This window comes from Lissotriton helveticus, chromosome 2_1 (assembly GCF_964261635.1).
Source record: "Lissotriton helveticus chromosome 2_1, aLisHel1.1, whole genome shotgun sequence".
Lineage (NCBI taxonomy): Eukaryota > Metazoa > Chordata > Amphibia > Caudata > Salamandridae > Lissotriton > Lissotriton helveticus.
This window is the reverse complement of record NC_136059.1, coordinates 988,827,223-988,840,078: the sequence shown is the minus strand read 5'-3', so window position 1 is coordinate 988,840,078 and position 12,856 is coordinate 988,827,223. Positions and strand designations below refer to the sequence as shown.

Here is a 12,856-nt window from a genome sequence, read left to right as displayed (position 1 = left end):
AGTTGTACCAAAACAAATTGGTCAACTTTTCACCAACGCAAACTATTTTCTCCAAATACCAATAAGCTTTTGTTGTTGCAAAGATTTCTGTGACTCTGAAAGTGCAGTTTGACTCCATTCTTTCATTGCTGATTGGGTGTAGTGCACCTATTCTAATAGGAAATCATGGAATATATTGAACTGTAAGGTTTCCAAAACAGTAAGCAGTCTCCTGTCCCTTGACCCCTGCCATCCTACCCCTGGGCATAGCAGGTAATTGCACATTGCCATTTAGTGCTGCCTCCTCCTTAAACTGTGTTACAGCAAACAAATGATTGACGGAATGCTGACAATGCAAACATTCTCCCCCAGTCAAAATATCTGGGTTAAATTCATCGTCCTTTTGCCCACTATGCTACCCCAGTTTGGTCCCAGCCAGCCATATGCAAATCAGTCTTGACCTTGTGCTTCACTCCATGCTAGAGTCAATATGCTCCATCTTCTAGCACATTCTTCATTCACCCAGGTGTATAAATGATCTGTTAGATGTTCAACATTTGATTCAATGCATTTTAGACTCCCCATTCGACTCTTGTTTCGATTATTGTTTTGGGTACTGGTTATTATTCCTGAATATGATTATTGTATGTACTCCCCTTATCTCTCTATTATCTCTCCATCGCATAGCCCATTCCTACACGTGCACTCAGGTTATATTGAGCTGTTGTGTTTGTACTAGTTGATTCAATGCCCATTAGATTCCCCATGTTAGACTAATGTTCTGATTTGTTACCTTTGCCTCAAATTGTAAAGCGCTCTGATATCCTTCGGGATCAAGTTCGCGCTATATAAAACTTTATAAATAAAAATAAATAAATGGAAACAGTCCAGACTGAACTGCCAGGCCAGGTCCTCCCTGGACTGGAAACAAGCATCCTGAGACCGGTTTCAGGGTATGTCACCCTTCTTCAGCCAGGCTAGCTTGAATCCAGTGGCCCAGTGAGCAAGGGACCCACGTCTGGGCATACCCATCCCACTTAGGGCGAAACGTGTTACAGCAAACAAATGATGGACGGAATGCTGACAATGCAAACATTTTCCCCCAGTCAAAAGATGTGGGTTGAATCTATAGTTCTTTTGCCCACTACACCACCCCAGTTTGGACCCAGCCATATGCAAATCCGTCTTGACCCTGTGCTTCATGGGAACAGTCCAGATCAAACTGCCAGGCCAGGTCCTTTATGGACCGGAAACAAGCATCCTGGGACCGGTTTAAGGGTATGTCACCCTACTTCAGCCAGGCTAGCTTGAATCCAGTGGCCCAGTAAGCAATTGACCCACATCTGGGCATACCCATCCCACTTAGGGCGAAAGTGTTACAGCAAACAAATGATGGACGGAATGCTGACAATGCAAACATTTTCCCCCAGTCAAAAGATCTGGGTTAAATCCATTGTTCTTTTGCCCACTACGCCAACCCAGTTTGGACCCAGTCATATGCAAATCAGTCTTGACCCTGTGCCTCATGGGAACAGTCCAAATCGAACTGCCAGGCCAGGTCCTCCCTGGACAGGAAACAAGCATCCTGGGACCGGTTTCAGGGTATGTCACCCTTCTTCAGCCAGGCTAGCTTGAATCCAGTGGCACAGTGAGCAAGGGACCCACGTCTGGGCATACCCGTCCCACTTAGGGTGAAAAGTGTTACAGCAAACAAATGATGGACGGAATACTGACAATGCAAACATTCTCCCCCAGTCAAAAGATCTGGGTTAAATCCATTGTTCTTTTACCCACTAAGCCACCCCAGTTTGGACCCAGCCATATGCAAATCAGGCTTGACTCTGTGCCTCATTGAACAGCCCAGACCGAACTGCTAGCCCAGGTTCTCCCTGGACCGGAAACAAGCATCCTGAGACCGGTTTCAGGGTATGTCACCCTTCTTTAGCCAGGCTTGCTTGAACCCAGTGGCACAGTGAGCAAGGGACCCACGTCTGGGCATACCCATCCCACTTAGGGCGAAAAGTGTTACAGCAAACAAATGATGGATGGAATTCTGACAATACAAACATTCTCCCCCAGTCAAAAGATCTGGGTTAAATCCTTCCTTCTTTTACCCACTAAGCCACCCCAGTTTTGACCCAGCCATATGCAAATCAGTCATGACCCTGTGCCTCATGGGAACAACCCAGACCGAACTGCTAGGCCAGGTCCTCCATGGACCGGAAACAAGATCCCTGGGACCGGTTTCAGGTTATGTCACCCTTCTTCAGCCAGGCTAGCTTGAATCCAGTGGCACAGTGAGCAAGGGACCCATGTCTGGGCATTCCCATCTCACCTAGGGCGAAAAGTGTTACAGCAAACAAACGATGGACGGATGGCTGACAATGCAAACATTCTCCCCAGTCAAAAGATCTGTGTTAAATCCATTGTTCTTTTGCCCACTACGCCACCCCAGTTTGGCTCCAGCCATATGCAAATCAGTCTTGACTCTGTACCTCATTGGAACAGTCCAGACCGAACTGCCACGCCAGGTCCTCCCTGGACTGGAAACAAGCATCCTGGGACCACTTTCAGGGTATGTCACCCTTCTTCAGCCAGGGTAGCTTGAATCCAGTGGCACAGTGAGCAAGGGACCCACGTCTGGGCATGCCCATCCCACTTTGGGCGAACAGTGTTACAGCAAACAAATGATGGACGGAATGCTGACAATGCAAACATTCTCCCCAGTCAAAATATCTGGGTTAAATTAATCGTTCTTTTGCCCACTACGCCACCCCAGTTTGGTCCCAGCCATATGCAAATCAGTCTTGACCCTGTGCCTCATGGGAACAGTCGAGGATTTAACCCAGATATTTTGACTGGAGGAGAATGTTTGCATTGTCAGCATTCCGTCCATCATTTGTTTGCTGTAACACTGCTCCTTAATCTGAGCCGAGCAGAGGACTTGAAATGGCTCGTCATATGGGCCTGGCATAATGGGTTCAGTAGCCACATAGACACACCGTATATCTTGTTTTCACACATACCTACATTTAATGTTGCCAAAAAAAGGGGTAACTGTGTTTGACCTACTAGTTTACAACATATCTAAAAGATGCTGGCAAAGCCAATAGCTCTTACATAGACGAGACCTACTAGCTTTACCAATGCTTGTTATAAATTGTTGTTTTGTCTCTTCCTTTTTGTGTGGCTTTCTTATTTCGTTGTTTGATGCTGTCAAATGCTGTATACATTGTTCCTTTGTTATACCTTGCGGCTCGAAGCCATAGTTACCCAGGTTTGAGCTTAAGGTTTACAAACGCACCTCAATGGACCCAAGATAGTTTTGGCAAGAGTATTACATGATAAGGCCCCACAACCATATCATGTAATACAACCCAATCCTCTTAGTTGATGTTCACTGCTTCATCTACATGATGCATAAAATCAAACATAAAAAGTATCCATATCAAGTCTCACATTACCATTCCAATTAAACGATATACATTGTACTAAATTTGAAGCATGAAATAAGGTTTTATATGATCTAGATTATCCCATATTCAGCAATACTGAAAGCCCTCCACTCACATCGCTTTTCCTCAATTTGTTTGCTGGACAACTAATTACATAGAAATTATCACTTTCCGAAGTCCCTGTGCACCAAGTCTCCTGAATGGAGATGATATCTGCAATCAATGATTTAAAAAAACAAAGTTTTGGAGACTTGGAGGTGCAACCAACCAAATTCCAGGAAATTACTTTGATTACCCTTGCTAAATCTGGTGTTTGTTCTTATGTGAACTTGATTGTTTGGTGTTAAGTGCCCCATGTAACTATCTCAATTTGGATACTTCATCTTCTTCAGAAATCCCAGGGGAAATAATATTTTGCCTTAGGAATGCAACAGATCTTCTTCCTGACCCTATCGAGAAGACAGTTAATTTTGCATTATTTTGCAGTTCCTCCAAAGGGACACCACATGCCTGAAGAGATGCAGTATCAATTTTGCCAAGAAGAGAACAATTCAGACAAGAAGTTTGGTCATCAAACAATACAATATAATCATGAGTCAGAAGAAGAACTTTCATTTCCCTTTCACGATGAACTGATTATGAAGGAATTTGTTAACAGGATGGCCAATGACCTAATCTAGGGATCCAGAGTGGAATGTAGGAAACCTATTTTAGCTCCGAGAGTAGTTGGCTGAGGCATATGCTTTTGTATAGAATCATGCCCACCAACGTCCGACCTTGCATCACGGAAGATTAAATCTTCGAGTGGAGTTGGATGATAAGTACATGAAAGAGCTAATATATTGAAAGAAGACTCTGAAGTATGTTCCTGCTAAATAACTTTGGGAGCAAATCTTATTTTCCTTGCTCCCTTTTTTGTGCCCATCGACATCTCCTCTTTAGTTTCAGTTTTTCATCATTTCTTGAGACTGTTGATTGATCATTGGATTTAGGCTGCTCTAACTTTTTCTTTTTATTAACAATTTCAAAAGTCACGAGGAGTAGCAGATATAAGATTAGTGTTCCCATTACATGGTAATTCAGGAACCATAAATAGGTCCTTTAAAAAGAACATCTCCATCTCAGAAACTCTCATGTCTTTCTTGCCACCAGTGACAGAGACCTTTGACCAAGTTCAGCCATAGTGAATGCCAACCTCCGCCGACTCTCTTGACCATACTCCACCTTTATTTCCTCCAAACGTTACCTCTTTGTTTGATGGTAATTTTTTTAATATTACAGTCAACATACCAAGAATATGATCCAATTTGGCTGTTATTTTTTCAAGCAGATTCGAAAGAAGAAGATAAGATTCATTCCAGATAATATGTGATTCTGAATATTGAACATAGGCAGTAGGTAAGTGAAAAGAAGCATTCAAATTAAGTTTTGGCAATCTTGACGTATTGGAAACAAGAGATGAAAATTTACTCGGGGTGCTGCAAAATAAATACATAGGTAGTTTCTTTGGAAGATGAGAGCTGAGTAGCAGGGATCACGGGATTGTTATTTAGTTTACTGTGGTCGATGGACGAATTTACTGAGGTAATGTCCAGTAATGTGTAATCCCTCATTGGAAGCTCCGATGGACCTTTTACAGGTGGAACGCCCTGATCCCCAGTACACTGGAGCTGTGAAGGGGTTAATCGGCTGAACAATTTCTTTCCAGTGCTTTGGTACTTTCAGCTACTGGCACATTACCACCCTCAGTTGATTTTAAAAAGTAGGCTGGAGTAGTGGGTAACCTCTTCTGCAAGCCTTTTTTCCTTGCGGTATTAAATCTTGTTTTTTGAAATATTCTGTCTAAATTTAACTTCCCTGATCTAAATTTTGTGGTTGTCATTTTTGATAAATTGGGTAAATAATGACTGCATGTAGATGAATACGAATATTGCTTTTTTTTTTAAATATACTCCCACACACAATGGTGTCCTTCCTTTCCGCAATCACTCATTTCAACCTTACCTGCAACCTATCTCCCACTGATTGCACATAAATCCACAGGTTCGATCGACCCTATCCAGCCCCCACAATTCAAATTTCCAGTCCTAATCACTTAATTGCAAAATACCTCAACCCAAAAAACTTAAATAAATTCCACACTTAGGGGCACATTACAATGGAGGATTTTCCGCATCCTCCGGGCCGGCGGAAGCCACCGCCGGCCCGGAGGATGCGGAAAATCCTCTGCGGATCCATCAAAGACCCACCGCCACATTAGGATCGCTGGTGGGTCCTGGTTTCTGTCCGCCGCTTTTCCGCCGCGGTTGGCTTACAACCGCGGCGGAAAAGGCCTAATATGGTGGCGGTGTCTCTCAGACACCGCCAGACATATTAGGATTGCTGTGCAAACATGCTTTTCCGCGGCGGATTCTCCGCCGAGGAAAAGCATGTGGATCTTCACCTCGGGGGCCCGTAGTGGGTCCTCTGGGTGAAGGAGGGGCGGGGGTGCACATGGGGGGTACCTATGGTACCCCCCTGCCTTTGCGTGCACGAAGCGGCAGGCACCGCGCGGTGCCTGCCGCTTTGTGCATGCAAATGCACTGCTTTCATTTTTTACATTGCGGCGGGTGCTGCTTTAAGCAGCACCCGCCGCAATGTAAAAATACAGGATGTGACCGCCAGGGTGGCGGTCACATCCTAATTGCCGTGGAGGGACCGCCGCTGCCCATGCGGATGGTCCCTCTTACGCAGGGGTGGCGGACGGACGCAAGTCCGTCCACCATAATAATAAGGCCCTTAGACAGCACTTGTTTCGACCAATTCATCAACATGCTTATCTTAGCCTTTAGCCCCTTATATTCCCTTCACACATTGGGCACCTTCTGGCAGTCACCGGCAGCCCAGATAATGTTTTTATTCCCTGCTTCAACAGAACCCACTACTGCAGATAGGAACCCAAGATTACTAATGAACACTAGTATGCAACTAGTGTCCTTTACACCCACTGCTACTGAGGCTAGGTTCCAGCTGCTTAAAATTAGGAAAACGTGGAATAACTTCCCTTTCCAAACAGCGAAATCCCACATAAATATGCTGGTCATGTTAAAATTGGATTATTGCAACAGTCTATTGATGCAATTCCCGTTAGGCACATCACCCAAGACAAGATTATCAACTTTGTTATCCAGTCACTATTTCATTTGTCTAGACAATCACAGTCACTTTTACCCTAAACCAGGCACTGTGCAAAAATGCCACACACCCACACACCATATTGGTTCCATGTATTTCCAAACCGTCACCCTTGGCCGTCTTCTAAGAAAAGCCCTTTCTCAGTGAGTTCAAGACTTAATTTCCCACCCACTTTGTTAGGAGAGACCAAACTGTTGTGACTGGTAGACACTGTGGGCTTTCTGTTGCAAGGCTGTACCATATCAAGTTTGGAATCTGAATATGTCATTGTTAGACCTGTCATTTTGAGAGTGGTCTTCCCCCAAAGTTTTGCCTACTTAGCTCCTTTTTTTGATGGCCTTAGGACTCTGAGCACTTTACCATTGCTGACCAGTGCAAAATTGCATGTGTTTCTCCCCTAAACAGTCGTTAGTTTACATGTAGGTCCCTTGTACAGTGAAATACCATATAACCAGGGCTTGTAAATTAAATGCTACTAGTGGGCCTGCAGCACTGACTGTGCCATTGTAGTCTCTGTGTGTGCAGTTGATTGCCACTTTACATTTAGAACTACTTGCCAAGCATTTAACCTCTCTTTTATTACACATAGGTCACCACTAAGGTAGGCCCTAGGTAGCCTGATGGGCAGGGTGCTGTGTAAGTAAAAGGTAGGACATGTACATTTATGTTTTACATGTCCTGGCAGTGACAAACATCTAAATTCATGTTGTGCTAATGTGAGGCCTACTCCTCTCATAGGCTAGCATTGGGAATTCCTTAATACACTTTTAAGCTGGAATTCTTGATTAGAAAGCAGAAGCTGCATCATGTTTCATATCTTTGGAATGGTAATGATAAATCATCTTTAATGGTAAAGCTGGATTTAACATTACTATTTTAGAAAGGCCCCTTTTAGACATTGGGCATTTCTCTGCTCCTACTACTCTGTGTGCCTTGCAACCAGTCGTCAATACACGTCTGGGGTGGGTGACAGCTACACTTTGTGCACTCCCTCTAGACAGCCACAAACATAGGAAGGTTGGGTGTGAGAGAACTCATCTTCATTAATCTACACCCTGATAGCTCTTCCTGGGCAGGAAGAGAAGGGGGAAGCTGGCACCTAAATAGGCAGTGTCCTGATTAGCCCCTACTGATAGTCTGGGCTTGGAAGAAAGGGGAACCTGTGCTCTTCAAGGGCCTGCTTTGAAGTCCCCCCCCACTTCAAAGGCAAAACGAGGTATTAGTACTAGGGCTCTAATCCTACCAAGACAATACACCACTGGAGATGTAAAGAACTCTGCCAGGAGTAAAGACTGCTGTGCTACAATGATTGCCCGTCTTTTTGACTGCTGCTCTGGAAGAACTGCTTTTCTGCTTAACTGTGCTGCCCTGCTGCATGCTGATCTCTGCTCTGCTGAGGACTAGGACTGAACCTATCTTACTTGAACCAAGAGTGGCTACAATGGCTTGCTAGCTTCCCCCCTGTTCTGAAGTCTCAGGCCATCCAAGACTTCCTTCAACTCTGCAACAGCACCTGGACTCTGTCATCTGTGAGTCCTGCCCTGCCAAGTGGTGCCAATCCAGTCCTTGGCCCTTGAAAGGTGATTTCAACCGTTCAGAACCATCAAAATCACTGCAGTGAGGACTTTGCGCCGATTGGAAGTGACACCTTGCCCTTTGACGCCATTGAAGGAGACAATCAATGGCACTGCTGCAACAGACTGCATGGCTCAACAGGGGTTCGTCGACAAAGCCTTCATCACCTGCGGGGATTGGAACCAACGCATCAAGTCTTCGACGTCAGCGCTTGCTCTATCCAAGGTACTTATTCTGCGTGAGTCCTGTAGCCGCCTCCCCTCCATTGCAGTCGGCCTGAACTTTGAATCCACCCCGGTCCAAGTGACCTCAAATAACCCCAAGCACTATTTGCTTCTAAGCACTACTTTTTGATTTATTCTTTAAAATTCTGAACTCTGGTTCTACTTAGTGGATTTTTGTCGCATTGGTCTTGTTTTACTTATAAAAATATAATCTATTGTAACCAATGCAGCTCAGCTTCAAGTGCATATTACCAGTAATCTTGATGCTTTAGTTTAGGTATTCTCAAGTAGAAAAATGTGTCCACTGAAAAGTATTTTATAACTCATTATATGTTATTATCTTTAAATCTTTAAAACATTAAAAGCCTGATTATGCCAGGTAGAGCGGAATCACCCAACGGAATTCTACTTCTCCTGATTAGTTAGGTTTCCTCACAACCAGGTTTTTCAGGTGTGGGAGAACCTTACTCGATTTTTCCAGCTGATAGAACCATCTGAAAAAATCATATGATACTTTGGGTGCAGCAGTAGCCAAGTATCATTCCTGTTTGTTGTTTCTGATAAAGCGAGCTTACAAACTACTTTACTCTTACACAGTACTGGTGCAAACGTTTGGCACAGCAGTGGTAAATTTACATCTAAAATAGCCCAGTACTGTATAACTTATAGTCAGGAACGAAAAGGTTATTCTTTCCTAAAAAGGGCCACTGGCCATCTTGCGAGATGTTTATTGCAGCAAGAATTGTATCCTGAATATTTATTAAAAGAACACATAACTGTAAAAAGAAAAACGGATGATGTCACCCAAATAAATTGCCTGTTCTTTTATAAACACATTGTGAAAATGGGAATCCCTCGATATACAGGTCACCACTTACCAATTGTAGATCAGGGTAGCTTTCCCATAATCCAAATGGTTTGAACGCAGGGTCAGGGATCCCTTGACCTCTTGGATGCGAGCCCTGGTAAAGTACCCGAACTCCCCTTCCATCGTTTCTACCTCTGCCACTTGTTCTTAGCACTCCTTCTATTCGGCGAACCACTGTGTGCTCATCCGCGCTCGCCAATTAGTGCCAGTTCGTTCCTAGCCCGGTTGTAACCGCGAAACAAGAGACTGCATCGCTGTTAGCGTGCCACAGGGAGGACAGGCTTCTCCTAAAATTGAAATGAATATTGTTGTCTTCTTGAGTGACGTCCTGACTTGGCGAGAGCAGCCTGTCGCTGAAACGCGTTGCTGTTAAGGTATCGGTTGCCCCTGGCAACCAGGACGCTGAACCCATTGAAGACCGACACCAGCTGACAGGGAGGAGAGGCGGGTGTGAGAGGAAAGGGCACAGACGGGTAATTCTTAGGCTATGCCCAGGGCCGCAGGCAGAGGGAGTACTGCTGATGCTGCTAATTATCCATGTGCCAACAGCGGGGAAAGGAAGACATGATAGCGAAAGTCGCCTAACTGGAGATTGTGAGCTGAAATGGCAACCTCTGACACAACATGTCTCAAACCTCGTGTAAACTCGTACCTAAAGATTGTGGTGCAGGTAACTAGAGAGCGATGCGGACTCAGCTGTGAACAGCGATGCGGACTCAGCTGTGAACAAGGGAGCCTGAACTCTACATGATGGAAATTCACATGTTAATAGAGCAGAGCCACCCGACTATGTGCCAACGGAAAAGGGGCAACGCGAACTTTGATTGGGACAGGGAGAGACTAGTGAATTTAGAGTGAGCTTTGAATATGTGTCAGAGTGATCAGTGAAAACAAGGCCGATTACTTAGCAATGTTGAGTCCATTTAATGTACGTTAATAAGGGAATATGAGACAGAGTGTTGTATTTGACCATGTATTTCACCAATGTATTTTCTCTCTCTTTATGTTGTTATGGTTACAGTGTCATTCATGTGCTCGAATGCTCTGGGTTTGTGCTGTCATTAATGACACTTTGAACCTTGGTGTCATCAATGATCAGTTGGGTAGCTGCCCCTTGCTGGGTGGATGTGCTGGCCTCCTTTGGGAGAAACTGAATAAAAGGTTCAGCATACCAACTACACGACTCCTGGATTTATTCTACTTAACAATTGTGGCGACGAACCTGTGTACACCACTCCCTATTGCGGCACCATTCTACAAAGAGTATAAATGCTCCACCTTTCTAAAGGGAGTTCTCCACTGCTCCTCTCTTGTGAGTACTGTTTTATTTATTTTGGAGGTCAGTGCCCCAGCGCGCTTTAAACGCGGCGCTTGTTACTTTTTGTTAATTTGCATTCCGCCCGCTGTTTACCTGCTTAACGGCCTTAATTGGAATGTGCCTCACTGTTGTCGCTTGAATTGCTCTGGGGTTCCACAGCTTACTCCCCGTGCACTGCAGCGCATCGTCTTTTAGACTTCTACGTGCCAGCGCAACCCAACGTCTGACATAAGACGCTAAGCGCCATCTTGGGTCAGGCTTCTACTTACTTACGTCCCACGTCACGCAAGCGGCCATCTTTGAATTTTCATTTCCTATCGGAAGATTGTGCCTCGTTTCTTGTCTGGCACACCAACTACTTCGAGGATTTCCTAAGCGCCTAACTTTACGGTGACAGACACACCATTGTACAAGGTATTACTAATTTTTTGTGTATTGTTATCTTCGTGATCCGAATGTCATTTACGGTGACATTTATGTTTACTGGTTCCGCAACACTAAAAACATTGATCTTGACACTCTGTGTGATTCTGCTATGCGTTCACTTCCTAGACTAGACCCTAACGTGGATGTCAACGATCTCACCTCCCATTGCCTCTCAGTCCTAGCAGTCGAAATCGATAATGTCGCTCCACTCTGAAGCAAAAGGAAAAGACCCACCCCTTACAGCACCGTGGTTCAATAAAGCTCTCTATGATGAAAGGGAGAACCTTAGAAGCTTGGAGAAACATTGGAGACAATCTCCATCCACCTCTAATCTCTCTCACACACGTTCGGCAAGATCCAAATACAATAAGCACATCTTCCATGAAAAAGCACCATATTTAAGACCCCTCCTCGACTCAGCCAAAAACAGACCTAAAAAACTTTTTGGCCTCATCAAAAACCCAAACTGCTCTCCCCAAATCATCAAGCATGAGGATTCTTGGGGGAGGAGCCAAGCTCGCGAGCGAAATGGTCGCCTTGTAGCTCGGCTCCGTCAGCCCTCTGGCCTGACTCACATATCCTGCTACATATCCTGCCCAGAGACGATACATTTTCGAAAAAAGAGAAACGTAACACTTCGCTCCCACTCACCGTCTGACCTGGAGGCTCCGACTTGCGGTGGATCCGGAGTTGTGCCCTCTTGCGGAAACCGGGGCCTTTGTGAAGCCGAGACCGGGGCTTCGCCTATTGGATCCGGCCTGGCGTTGTGGTGACTGTTGGCCCCGGCCGAGAGACTGCACCACGAGAGAGAGCCACTGTGAGAAATCCCCGGTGATCCTGAACCGGGCCTGCCTTGACGGCCGTGAGGCTGGTGCGGGGCGCGGTGCTCCATGGACTAACCGTGTAAAGGGGTTTCCCCGCCGCCGCTCCGTCCACCGACCCTGGACCCTCGCGCTCGAGCTCTATTTCTGAGGAGCGCCGGCTCGAACATAGGCGACTCTCCGCTTGGTGGGGCTCTCTTTTCTGCACCGCGGTGGTCATTGCCGGGACCCCCCCAGACATCTGTAAAGGCCTACATCTGTGGACTGCTCCGGGGGTGGCGGAGAGTGAAGAAGGGGTTGAATTTACAAAATGGCTGCCACAGTTTGGAGCTGTGGATTTCCTCCTGATGGCGGTTGCTAGATTGCGCGGAAATATGGCCATGTGGCCGTGAGCCTACGATCGGCGACGTTCTTGCTGCCTTGAGATCTTTACACGCGACCTTGGCCCCCGGTGCTCCTGAGGACTTGTCCCGATCCACCGCCATTTTGGGTGAACGCTCCTTCAAGGTCCCCTCTTGCCTCGGTGATACCATCGCCTCACCCCCCTCGATGGCTCCGAACTATGGTGCTGCTATCCACCAACGGATTTGTACATCGGCGGCTTCAGAACCTCCTGTTCGATGTTCGGAAACTGGAGACTTAGACACTGTGCGAGGGCCCGGTCATCCCCGGGTGCCTGAGAAAGATGGCGGACTACTGCTTGTTTTTACCTTGATGAGGTCTTGTTTCTATTTTGCCAGTATACTCCCGCCTTTTCGAACGACGAGACTGCACTCCTGTTTTTTATTGCCCCTATTGCTGTTGCTGATATATTTGGATTGCTTATTTGAATTTTCATTCACTTGCTTTTTCATTGATCTTTCTGACCAGCATCTGTATCGTATTCTTTTTCATTTGTGTGCTTGCTTCGCATCGTATTGCACGCTTCAGGCTGTTATTTGGTGGGTGGTAAATGCAGTGAAGAAGGGATTGGGGTGAGATGCATGGCCCCCGAAAGATTATTGGTATACGAATTC

The 12,856-nt window shown here is 45.7% G+C and overlaps 1 protein-coding gene across 1 annotated transcript in view; it reads right to left on the bottom strand.

Moving 5' to 3' along the window:
• Nucleotides 1-9,602, bottom strand: part of CFAP95 (cilia and flagella associated protein 95) — a 213,425-nt gene extending 203,823 nt beyond the window's left edge. The window contains exon 1 of the mRNA XM_078677406.1: nt 9,286-9,602. Coding sequence (XP_078533532.1) covers nt 9,286-9,398 — 113 coding nt within the window. The 5' untranslated portion in view covers nt 9,399-9,602. The remainder of the gene's footprint in view (nt 1-9,285) is intronic.
• Between the last annotated feature and the right edge of the window lie 3,254 nt (nt 9,603-12,856).